Source organism: Phaenicophaeus curvirostris, chromosome 3 (assembly GCF_032191515.1).
Source record: "Phaenicophaeus curvirostris isolate KB17595 chromosome 3, BPBGC_Pcur_1.0, whole genome shotgun sequence".
Lineage (NCBI taxonomy): Eukaryota > Metazoa > Chordata > Aves > Cuculiformes > Cuculidae > Phaenicophaeus > Phaenicophaeus curvirostris.
The window spans coordinates 50045184-50057586 of record NC_091394.1 but is presented as its reverse complement, the minus strand read 5'-3'; the positions used below and the strand labels follow the sequence as shown (position 1 = coordinate 50057586).

At 34.9% G+C, this 12403-nt stretch overlaps 1 protein-coding gene across 2 annotated transcripts in view; it reads right to left on the bottom strand.

Annotated features, from left to right (window-relative positions):
* RBBP8 (RB binding protein 8, endonuclease) overlaps positions 1 to 12403 on the bottom strand; it is a 45294-nt gene that overhangs the window by 15488 nt on the left and 17403 nt on the right. For both annotated transcript variants that reach the window (XM_069853959.1, XM_069853960.1), the window contains exons 4-10: positions 9739 to 9834; positions 7759 to 7871; positions 6026 to 6101; positions 3174 to 3343; positions 1674 to 1775; positions 931 to 1028; positions 169 to 296 (exon numbers count right to left, since the gene is read on the bottom strand). In XM_069853959.1, coding sequence (XP_069710060.1) covers positions 169 to 296; positions 931 to 1028; positions 1674 to 1775; positions 3174 to 3343; positions 6026 to 6101; positions 7759 to 7871; positions 9739 to 9834 — 783 coding nt within the window. The remainder of the gene's footprint in view (positions 1 to 168; positions 297 to 930; positions 1029 to 1673; positions 1776 to 3173; positions 3344 to 6025; positions 6102 to 7758; positions 7872 to 9738; positions 9835 to 12403) is intronic.

Genomic DNA, 12403 nt, shown 5'->3' with positions numbered 1-12403 from the left:
GTTCCTTTGCTTCTAATGTTATTAAATTGAAAGAAGCCTGAATAATGTGACAATACTTATTTCTATGTCTGTTCCTTTAAAGCAAACTGCGTTAAGATTTTACATTCTACTAAGACTAGAACTTTATAAGCCTGTTTAAAACAATATTATAACCAAGTGGCAACACACCCTAAGTTGTTGTCATCATTTCTTGATTCAGAGGCTGGATGCTTTCTTGAGTCTTCAGACTGTGTGCTCTCTGGGGCCTGGCTCATAACAGTATTAATGTGGGGAGGACTCAGTACACTCTGGGACTCCTTGCAAGTGGTGAAGGAAAACAAAGAAAGGATGTGTGAGAAGCTATTAGAATTAAAAATCAGAAATATGCTAGGTTTGCACATAAATACTCAGAAGACCCTTTTAAACTGAACCAGTCAAAACTCTGAAAAATAATAAAAGTTACAAGAGAGATGAAATTTTGACCAACAACTTTAAAGAAATCTTATGGAAATCAAAAAAATAAATAAAATCATCATTCAAGTGCACACTACTATTATTTTTACTGTAGTTACCAAGCAAAATCTTCAACGCATCTCACCTGAGTCACCAGTCTCATGACCAAATAAACTTTTTAGTGTCAGATTTGATTACTGTGCAAAGGGAGTTTGGCAAACCCACGGATTTAGTCCCATGTCATAGTCAAACTTGAAAGTTGTGTACACAGCATGAGCTGCGTCCCTACCCTCCCCCCAAACCTCCAGACAGGTCAGCACAGCTCTATTTCTTCTTGCTAGAGCAGTCTGTAATAAGTAAGCAAAAGCAAATCTAAGTGAGCTTATTGGAACCCTGAATACTTTTGCAGAATTTTAATGCAAAAGAAAAAAGACGCTGTTTTTAAAAACAATTGGCACAAAAAGCTAATAACGCAAGAAGTCTGAGAATACTACTTACAGAATCCTCTTGAACAGCAAGTCCAATTGTTTCTGCCACAACTGCAGCCAAGTTAAAAGATGGCTTTGGAATAGGATAGCTTCCCATTCTTGGCTTATCTTTATGTGTAGACAGAAGCTCACAGTTAGTTATATATACACATTATAACATCTTACTCCACTCACACATATGGTACAAACACAGAACTAAAACGATAAAAAATTAAAATTGGTAACTATGAAAACAGTTAGACCTGTGTCGCATAAAAATCTTATCTGGAAGTGGTAAGCAGAGAAGCAGGTCAAAAGAAGAGTTTCTGATGAAAGCAAACAAAGTTCTTGTCAAAGAACTATTTACGGAGAAGGACATAAGACAAAGACTTCTACCAGTTCACAACTGCAAAGAAGAGAATAATTAACAGACGCACTTCTAAACGTAACATATTCATGTCAGACAGAAGTCCAATTCTCAGAATATTTTATCTCTTGCACAGATGGAAAATCAGATGTAAGACAATTGGGTAAGTCACCTAAAACATAAGATATCTGCAGTATAAGAACTGCGCTGAGCAAGCTTCTCTTCTTTACTAACCCTGACACAGACAGACAATACAAGACAGGCATTTCAGCAGCAATTCTTTCATTAAATAAAATACCTTTTTCTGGGTCCTGTTTTTAAAGAGAGGTTGTTAGTGAACCTTTAGTTTTACAATAATTTTGTCTTACTTTAAATGGAATTAGAACTACATCTGTTAATACACTTACTTGGTATAGGGGACAGTTGTGGATCACAGGTGTCTGCCACTAGTATTTCTTCTCTATGGTGACTCTTGACTTGTGTGGAATACAGTGGAATTTTTCCAAACTCTAGGAGATGTAGAAACATTGTCACATAGTGGAATTGGGTAACTTGTTGTGATAATTTTGCATAGATACAACGGTCCTCATCTTGAAAGCATTTGAATGTGAATTCTAATATGTCAGTAGATCCACTAATCTAAACACATTTGATTATTTGACTTCTGAGGTCTCACTTTAACAAATTAGTCACAAATATTTCACATTAATCCTTTTTCTCAGAAGTATGAGCCTAGCCAGTCAGCCATAAAACAATGCTGACACATAATTACATCACCTTCTATACTAACCACATAAAAAGTGTGTATTCAATCTATATTTGAGCTGTTAATATGGCAACAAAAGTATTAAAGAGTAAACCATGCAAACGAATAGTTTTCTGCATCAGCTAGGGTAATGAAAAGGTGAAAACCTTGAGATTTTAAATCATGACCAACTTCGTGACATGTAATCCCTTCTATCTGGACACCAAGAGCTCCTCATAGCCATTAGCTGTCATGGGTATTTACCACGCTTCCCACATATTTAACGTTAGTTTAATTTAGTAGCTCAATTTTTTCTTCAGAAAATGTAGAGATGTAGGTATGATTAGAAAGGAGAAACTATTCACAGCATTAAAATTACCAATAAAAAATAAAGGGTGTGAAGAACCAACTCATCCTCTTCACCCCACAATTGTGCTACTTTTATTCTCGGCAAGAAGCTTTTAGTCAAGACCTATATTTAGATGTAATCACAGATTATTTATAATACTTCTTTTTTAAAAAAAAACTCCACAAGATAAATTAACACATTAAAAGTACTTGGGTTATCACATTTCTTGTGTATCATTAAAATACAAGTGCATACTCCCTTACTTGACAAAAATATTTCTTATAGTTGAAATACATTAAGAGCTATTTCTATGACACTACAGAATGAAGTTGAAAAATGAAATCCAGGCATATACACTAAAGATGCAAACACTGTATCAGAACGAGAAAAAGATCACACAGCTGCTAGAATTAGACACCTATCAGTAATGTTACTCCAGTTGCAGAATAATTGCTAAACATGGCAAAACACTTATTTTGCTCCCCACTAGGTGGTGACAAGCCAAAACCAAGCAGATTTTTTTAGTTACTCTGGAGTTACAGAAGCAACATGGGTTGGAAAACTGTTATATTTGCATGTATATGTAGAAAAGCAGAAGGTTGAGAAAAGCTTTGGAGTACATCACTGATACAAGGGTTATTGTTAAAGAAATTTTCCCGTTGACTCGTGTATTATAGCACAAATGGAAAAAAAAGTCAAACAAAAATCAGATTCTTTTTTTCTTAGTTTTCACCCTCTGCAATCAAGTTTATATCTTTTTCTTTCTTTAGCTCTTAAAAATATATTTAAAATTACTAAATACAATACTCTTACCACTGTTGCTGCCTCCAAGTTCCAAATCTGGATGTGTATGTTCTGTGTAACGGATATGCCTATTTTCTTTTTTTCTTTTCATACGATTAACCACAGAAAATGAAGTAGTCACAATTGGAGAATCTGGAATGACTCCTTCATCTAATTCCCCTGCTTGTGGCTTTTGCTCCCTGGAGACCAAATCAGGTGGTAAAATAATACCCCAAGTCAGCAAGATGAAGAGCTTTCATTTCAGCAAGCATGACAATCATAAGGTTCAGGAAAGCTGAATTTTCTACATTGTTGCTATTTCAACAAGATCACAGCGTAAAAGAACCTAGTTTTTAGACACATCTAACAACAAACGAACTGCACTACATCTAAAACAATCTCCAGACCATTGGATGATACCTCTTACCCACTTGACAACAGTCTTCAGAGGGGAGCGTAAAAAGCAATGTAGACCATGTAAAATTAGTAATGTAAAATTTGGCATGATTCACGAAGTTTATTTTCTCTTCCAGTCAGCTCCAAGTATGTCGCAGAGTCACTACATAACAATTAGCATAACAAGTAACTATGCCTTTTATCTCCAAAAACTCTATGTAGACTTAGCAAGGAGATAACACAAAAAAGTGTTAAATGCAATTCTATTATCTTAAATACAGTTTGTAACCTGTCCCCGTGGTGGTGAGAAATGGAAAAGGCAGTAAGAGGAAAACACAAGGAAATCCAGCTCCGCTTGCTTGATCATGTCTACAGTAACACTTTTTTTTTTCCTCATGACTCAAGAAAAAACATAGGCTAAGAGATAATTTCCTAGCTACAAAGAAACACATACAGTTTTGATCCAAAGGAAGTGGAAGAAATACGGATGTATTTCTGCTTGAATTGAAATGAACTGCAAAAATCTTATATAAAACAAGTTAATAACATAACAGAACTACAGAAAGCTGCCTGGTTTGAGACAACAAACAGTTTTGCAGTTAGGCTGTTTACCATGGCTAACTATGAACGCTTAACGACAAACACTGATGCACTGAAGTTCTGAAGTCTTGATGAATTATATTGCAGGATTTTGTAGTTCCTCTTCTCTAGCACATTTACAAAGAGTCAGCTGTTAAGAGTTCTCTTTAAATGTACTTGTATACATGACCTTATACAACAAATTAGCCTGCTCTAAATATATTTCTGTATCTTACAAAGAAGCAAACCATCAAATGAAGAAGCTGCCATACATACTATACATAATAAGTATGCAATAAATAATTTGCAAATCAATGAAGCATTTATCTGAGACCCCCAAAACAGACTTTTGCAGAAATTTCCCTGCTGTTTGCGCTCATGGGTAATATTCTAATCTGATAAAGGATTAGATAATACGAGTGTTCTAAAATTTCATTGATTCCACTGTTATAAAAGATCTTAACTTTTTCTTCCTAACATATTAAACCTTGATAACAAAATACAGAGGACTGCAAAAATAGAATTCTATGTCAATGCACCAGAAACAATCTGTTATGTTGCATCTGTGTGATTACATCATATTGATCTAAGTTGTTCATTCTAAATAAAGCAACATGACTGCAGTTCAACCAAAACAACCAAATGCAGTGGACCATCCATATTAATTACTGTTTATCCGCTCAACTCCACATTCATTTAAACGACCACCTAACATGGAAAGCAAATAACATGGTGTTATGTTGCTCATTCTCAACTTTCCTACAGTGGGTGGAGATTTCTACTGGAAATTCAATTGCAGGACTGGGGATCAAACTAATATATTTGGATAGATCTGCCTGGTGTAAATTTTTTTAATGTCCCAATTGCTGTCAAGCTGCATAGGAGAGCCATTATTGAGAAGCAATTACACAGTAGGAAGCATACAGAAGTTTATTCCTACTTGGCATTAAAAAGGAGTGCTCCTAGGGTCATGAAATATGTTACTCTGAGAAGATGAAGTGCATACAGAAAATGAAAGGATGATTAAAGTGGAAATAATGGCAGACAAACCAAGAAATGCAAAGGAATAGGACCACAGTCATTTTCAGCTGAGGTTTAAGTTGTTTTACTCCTCTATCAAAGTTACTCTCTGACAAAGAGCAGAGAAAAATTACATGCAGAAAAAGCCCTATATATCGAGTGTGTACATCCTGTCCCATTTCCCCAATGTGTGTAACCAACCTGTTCACACATAGCCACAATGAGGCAAGTTTCAGATGATGTCAGATGACAGACAGTTATAGAAAACAGGATTACTACCTCCGTCTTGCACAGTGCACCATATCTGCATGTTAACTACAATACTATACAGCATGTTTTTGCTATCGTATCACATTGCAATTTGACAGCCTCTTCTTAACTCATTATTTTTATGGGTTTTCTTCCCTCAATGTTACTACACTTTTTTTTTTTTCTAAATTGTAAAACTAAGTTTATTTAAAAAAAATATTTGGATAGCCTGAGATGCTTTGACTAGGTGAGAAATTACTTTTTTAGTCTTAGCCTAGGAGGAAAGAATTGGTGGAGTCAACAGAGAAACAAAAAAAATGAAATGTAAGGCTTTGCTATGCACTGTGGCTAGAATAGTCTTGAAAAATAATGAAGTCAAACAGAATTTCTATGAAAAAATTCTCTCTTTCAGTTTAAAAAAAATAGATTAGCACAGTTAAAAACAGCAAAAAATCCGCACCATAAAAAGATGCTAAATTTATTGTAGTGGCTGTAGACTATCTTTTCACAATCTATTAAAAAAAAAAAGGAAGCTCAAGTTTTAAAGACTTAAAAAGTTGATATTTAAATTGCCAGAGATTACTTCTGAGGAATGGAGGGGATGGAAATATAAAAAAAAAATAAAAATCAAAACTTACTCCAACTCCTTCTGTAATTGCTGGAACTGTTCAGTTATCTTTTTATTTTCATCCTGTAAGTTGTTTTTTTCATTCACTGCAATTTAGACAGAAATATAAAAAAAAAGAAGAAAAAAAATCAATGCATACATCATATAATTTGTAATTTTGCCATTTAAGGTCCTTTAAGGAAAAGGAACCAACTCTCAAACATAACACCATACACCCTCTATGGCTTACCAAAACGCATTTTCGAGCTAGTCATTAAAAAGGTTGTAAAATGATGTGTTAGATATGGCAAAGGCTTCACAATGACTGGATCATAATGTTAATTCCAGAAAATCATTAACTACTTTTCTCCACATACATAATGAGTGAGGCTGTGTTGTAAAAATGTATTAATTGCTCACTCAGCACCGCAGACAAAATTGCTTCCTTAGGCTGAAATATATGAAATATAAAGTAATTAGCATTTGGTTTTACCCAATGAAGCAACCACCTAATGGGGGGACAGGATTTCTTAAAAAACAGTTAATTATATTGTCAGAATATATTGTTTTTCTTAATTTCCAATTAATTTTGGCCATACTTCTCATGAGCTTACTGCACCACCTTCAGCCTTTTCCCCCACACTGTCCCAAAGTAATGTAGTGATGACTCCTTGCTTTTCTGTGTAGTTCAGTTTTTATTTTCTTGTTCTTATTTTTCTGCTGTATATTCTACCTCTGGATTATTCTTGACTGACCTTTTTTGCTGGCTGCAGAAAATATATAATGGTCACATAGATCTTATTCCAAACCCGTAGAAGACTACTGTTCTCTCAGACAGCATTCAAGAAGATTTGCACCTCATAGGTCTCCCCTTGATTTTTAAGGGTTGATATTTAAAGACCTGATAATAAAGTACCCTGTTTGTCATTAATCATTGAACTCAAGAATTCAAGAATATTTTCATAGAAATATCAGTTTTTAAATGTTCTTGAAAATGGATGTATTTAATATTTCTATAATTTAAGCACTTAAACTATTTTTTCTGTCTGGCATTTCTCATATTTTGAATCTCATTGAATGCCTGCTTACTCTTCATCAAGCAAGACAACTAAAAGACACAAAATAATTAATTAATAGTAATGATACTATTAACATTTTCAAATCCTGAAATCAATCAATCTTTCCAAACTGTATTTACGAAGACATGTGCTATGCCCTGCCTCCATGTCACCCAGCAGATTTTTTTTTTTTCCTGTCCCATATGTACAGCTTCCTGATTTCAAAGCAAGCGGGCTACAAGCTGTGTGGCATGAAACAATTCTTTTGTGACTTCAGAGGGTTATGCTGCAGTTAAGCTCCAAGAGCAATTAGGGTACACAAGCTGGACCCCGGGAACTTCTGTTTGAACTGGCTACTTTGTGATCACCAGTTACTTTTGAAGTCAGGGTTTCCTAGATCAGTCATTGTATGCTTTAGGTGCAAGAACAAAAGAAGCAGCCACGTTTTATCTACAGTAGCTACTTTACACTGTAAGATTTTCCATGTCAGTTCACTTTCAGTATCAGCACTTCAATCTAAGAAGGTGGATCAAATGACTAGTTATTGGTACATTACATATTTTCAGACTGCAGAATTAAATAACCCCCTACTAAACGGGAGCTTATGAAACACGCTATATAAAAATGATATCAAGTTACAGGAATTAATGAAGAACTAGTTTACAAAATAGTATGATTTGCCTTCAGACCCGTGGACAAAACTCACTAAGCTCAGTGATAAGTTTCAGATTCTGCTGCCGGATATTTTCAAACTCTTGCTGTTTCTTTCTCATATGTTCTTCAGTTACAGCACAGCGATCACACAATCCAGCTCTTAACCTACAATAAAATTAAGAGAAAAAAAGTCCCTCCGTTAAGAAAACATTGCCATACACGAAGCAGATATCCACTCTTAATGGCTTTTTGAACAATGAAAGCCATAAAATTTCTCACAACTATGCAGAACGCCACTAAGTGCTGTGGTTTTTTATGTTGACATAGCAACATAAACGATCTAATACTACATGTACTAACATCTGCACAAATGACTGCAGGTACTGGATACTTCTAAAGCAACATGCATTACTTTTATTAAAGTGGAGCGTGCTACGCCTTGCCACTGAAAGCCTTTGCGAGGTGTCATACTAACAGTACTGCCAGATATAAATTACCATTCATCATAAGTAAAGCTCATTCAAGCAAATACAAATAAGTAAATCATCTCAGTAAATACAGTTACTACTTCATCTAAGAAGTCTCCATCACTGTCATTAAGCAAGTAATAAAATAAAAAGTTTGATCTGTAACAAATACCAAGCAAATGTGAAATCCCTCAGCTTTATCTAGGCACCAATACTTAGAAGTGGATCCAAAAGTCCACGAGGCATTGCCTCCACTGTCTCCCACTGTTTAGAAAAATGTTTAAAGCATATCTGCTATGATCACCGCATCTTACTTGACATTCATTCACATGTGTTCACCTTACAGGTGATAACAGAAGTGTATTTATTTAAAAGCCAACAAGTGAAAACTACACTCTATTTTGCCTCCTAAATAAGAGACCAATTGGTTAAGGGCTCTGCATTGCTGCTGTGAGCACATGAATTATTAAAAACACCCCACCCCCCAAAAAAACATCTAAGTTTCCAATTCCACCCTTGACTATTGGAAGCAAAAGCCATCTTCATTTACAGATACTTTAATATTGTGGAATTATGAGTAAAATACCGAAATGCCTCTCCATACTGGCTTATCTGATTAACTGTCAGATAAACACAGTATTATCATCTCCTTGTATTAAACCACATTAAATGCTCTTTCTGTTTTCGGCAATGTACTTCATCTGGTAAGGGATTAGAGAAGTCCATCCACTCTGGAAACATCTCTCTATATGTGATGTGAAAGTTTATTATCTGCATGGTTACAAGTTTATTCCTAATGTCTTTCACAGAGAAACAGTGCTGAATGCAAAATTTCAGTATTATGGCTCTAAAATTTAAGGTAAAGTGGGAAAATAATTTACTGTTTATTTATCTCCTGTTGCCAGGAAGTTTGAGAGCCTGTTAGCAAATTTAACAGAGACTTTCCAAAACAGGTATCATTTTTACAAGATGAAAAAATGCGCTGTAATTTCATGTCTATTGGTTTTGTTTTCCTATATCACAGGGCAAAAGGTGATCAGAGCATCTAAGTCCAAAAGAAGGCAAAAGACAGAACCAGGCAACCGATAAAAGATCCCTCCCCAAAATGTGAAAGATTTCCTAGTGAGTTATTTCATGAGTTTCAAAATATATTTTTATAGTTGTATATTCTATAGCTTGCCTCATGTTTTGTACTTGTATTATGTTTATATTGATTTTTTTTGTTTATTTCTTTACAAAAATGGATGAAAAAGAACGTACTTGAAAATGCCTGTCTGCCTCCCAACTGACCTATTTAGCTTCTATTTATCTTAGCTGAACTAAGCAAGCAAAGCACTTAAAAAAACCCAAAATTTTTAAAATCTAGTTCAGTAAGAAGAATCTAAATTTTATACTTTTTTTAAAAAAAAACAACAAACCCACACTATTTGGATTGTATTAGAAAAGGACTGGTAGCAGGGGTGGCAGTAGGCTGTGCTGGGGAACCATCCAACTTGCAAAGTATCCAGCGCTATTCTGTAACAGCAAAACACAACAAACCCAAAAGCTGAAAGACACTATTTCACCTGTCTTCTAAAACTTTGATAGTGTCGTGCAGTGCTTTTTGCTGTTCTCTGAGTTGTTGGTTCTTGGTATAAAACTCTTCAAGCCTCTCTGCATCTCTGAAATCAAATAAAGAAAAAGTTAGTTTTAGCTTTAAATTACAGCTATTAGTTTTTCAACAGAGAATTCTCTCTGGCACGTTTCTTTCATGTTCCTGGGAAATGTGATTATCATCAGCACAAATATTAAGTTGAAAAGAAATAAGGCAAGTGTTTCTTATGAACGGTAATTCAGAAACATCTGAGTTAGGACTAAGCAGCAGCTAGTTACACATTCATGTTACAGCTGAGCTTCTGTTGATAAATCTGATTTTTGCTCAGGATGAAAATTAGAAGTGATGGTAGTCAAGGCATAAAAGCTAGTAGCTCAAGCAGTTCTCTTTATTGTGATGCTGAACTGTTGAGAAGCTAACTGGGGGCTTTCACAATCAAGTCACTTGTCTTAGCAATGTGTGCATCTTGCAGTGTGGCAAACCACATTAGGTTTGTAAAGCTCTGACAAGTCTTCAGATCCATGAGAATCGAGTTCCTCAAGAAGCAATTCTCAGAGTCTACAGAACATGGATTCACCTAATATGAGTATGAGGAGGAGAACTCACTTCCCTGAAATCCTCAGAAAGAAAAGATCCCCTCACTTTTATTATCAGATCACAAGATCTCTTCAAGATGCAAACCAGGTAGGAGCAAGGCGCACATGTTTGTGCTTTTTCTACAAGGAAATAAACTTTCTGTAAAAGCTATGCAGCTGAATCTATGTATCATGAGAATGATTCACTTCTGAGAAGTCATTCCCAGCTCCTCTTTTTATCATGGAATCCTTCCTACATTCCATGAAAGCAGGTGCTTGTTTTGAGTGTGTCTGAGTGGATTATCTGAGGAAGCTATGACATTGGCTGACAAAAAGCTGCTAAGCACACACACAACATCAAAGGAAAACATATTTACCAACCCATTGATAAGATTCTTTTACACAGATATACTTTTACATCGGCACTATCATTTTAGGATATGTTAGTAAACACATTTTCATATTGCTGATATTACAGTAATACAAGAAATAACCAGTCATGGGTTGTAAAGTGAATGGGACAGCCAGAAGATTTCACAGTGTATAATCATAGACATATTTTATCAATAATGAAATTCAGGAACAGATATTCTGTGTTTTCTGTACTACCATCCAAACCAACATTGTCCTTTTCAGCTGCATAAAAAAAACACATACAACAGTTACAGGCAAACAGCATGAAGGATCATTAAGGATTTGTGCTTTCACTTTGAAAGGACAAAGGATTAAAGTTCATTAACCAAGTACGGCCGAGCTATGGCAAAATATGTAGTCTGAAAAAAGCAGTCTGTATCTTTCTGTAATTTTCTGACATTTAAGGCATAAAAAAAAACACCTAATTTTTTCAGTTTTGCAACTTACAAAAGGCCTAATGCATGATATTTTAAATTATTTTCTCAAGGTACCTTCAAGACATTCTATGGCATTAAGTTATTTATTAAAAAAAAGACAATAACATACACTAATACTCTATGCCTTCCACCTAAACCCTGTAAAATGTCACATTAAGATAGTAAAATGACAGAAGGAACTAGGGTTTCTTTTAGGTGGTTTGTTTTCTTTTGGTTTGGTTGTTTTTTGTTGTTGTGGGTTTTTTTAAAAAAGAATTTCATTGCACCTGATAAAGATGACAGACATTTTTGGGCTATGAAGGCATTCTGCATAATGAACAGTCTCTGACCAAGCATTTACAAGTCATTAGCTCCAAAGCTGAAGAGGGGTACAAAATAAGGTGCTCATTGTCAGCTGATTACCAAGTCTGAAACACTAAACCTCAGGTATTCATATGAACCAAGGAGAACAAGACCTCCTATGTAAGAGTATTGCATCTACAATGTGCTAATGGAAAAAGATTCCAACAAACAATAATTAAGCCATTCAGTATGTGTTCAGACACATCACCAATAGCATTCATCATCTAGGAAAAGTAACTGACCAATTTAAGATTTTCAGAAAGTGGTAGTAACTCATGATATGCCAGGTTAACTTCACAATAACATCAAGAGATAATATCTTTTTAGATTAAAACTGAAATAACTACTTCATTTATGAATTATACATAAGAAATATCAAGATGATAAACTGATTTTTGTGCAGGAAAGCTAGTATAGCCTTTAAGTGTAAATCAGCACCAAATATTTGTTAAGTGAAAGTCATCTAATAACCTAATATAATTTTGTCTACTGATATAAATATACTCCTTGTGATACTGCGATATCAACCAATGTTCAGAAAGCGTATCTTCAAAATGTAAAGTTGTTTGGATTTTAATGAAAGATCTCATAGCGTTCCACTATATACCAGGAACTCAAAATCTTCAATTGACTAAAAATTCACCAACAGACTAAAAAAGCAATTCTACCCTATTGCCACTTTTCTTTTTTTAAAGTATTTTGTGAACTCTTATGCACAATTAAACAGCAGCTGCAAAGAACATACACGATATTCTGCTAGTGCGGAGACTGAACAAGAAGCTGTATAAAAGCTGGCAAATTCTGATCCTGAGGAGCAGATCAATATGTGGGGGCATAAGTCACATAAATACTCTTGGGACTGTAAACC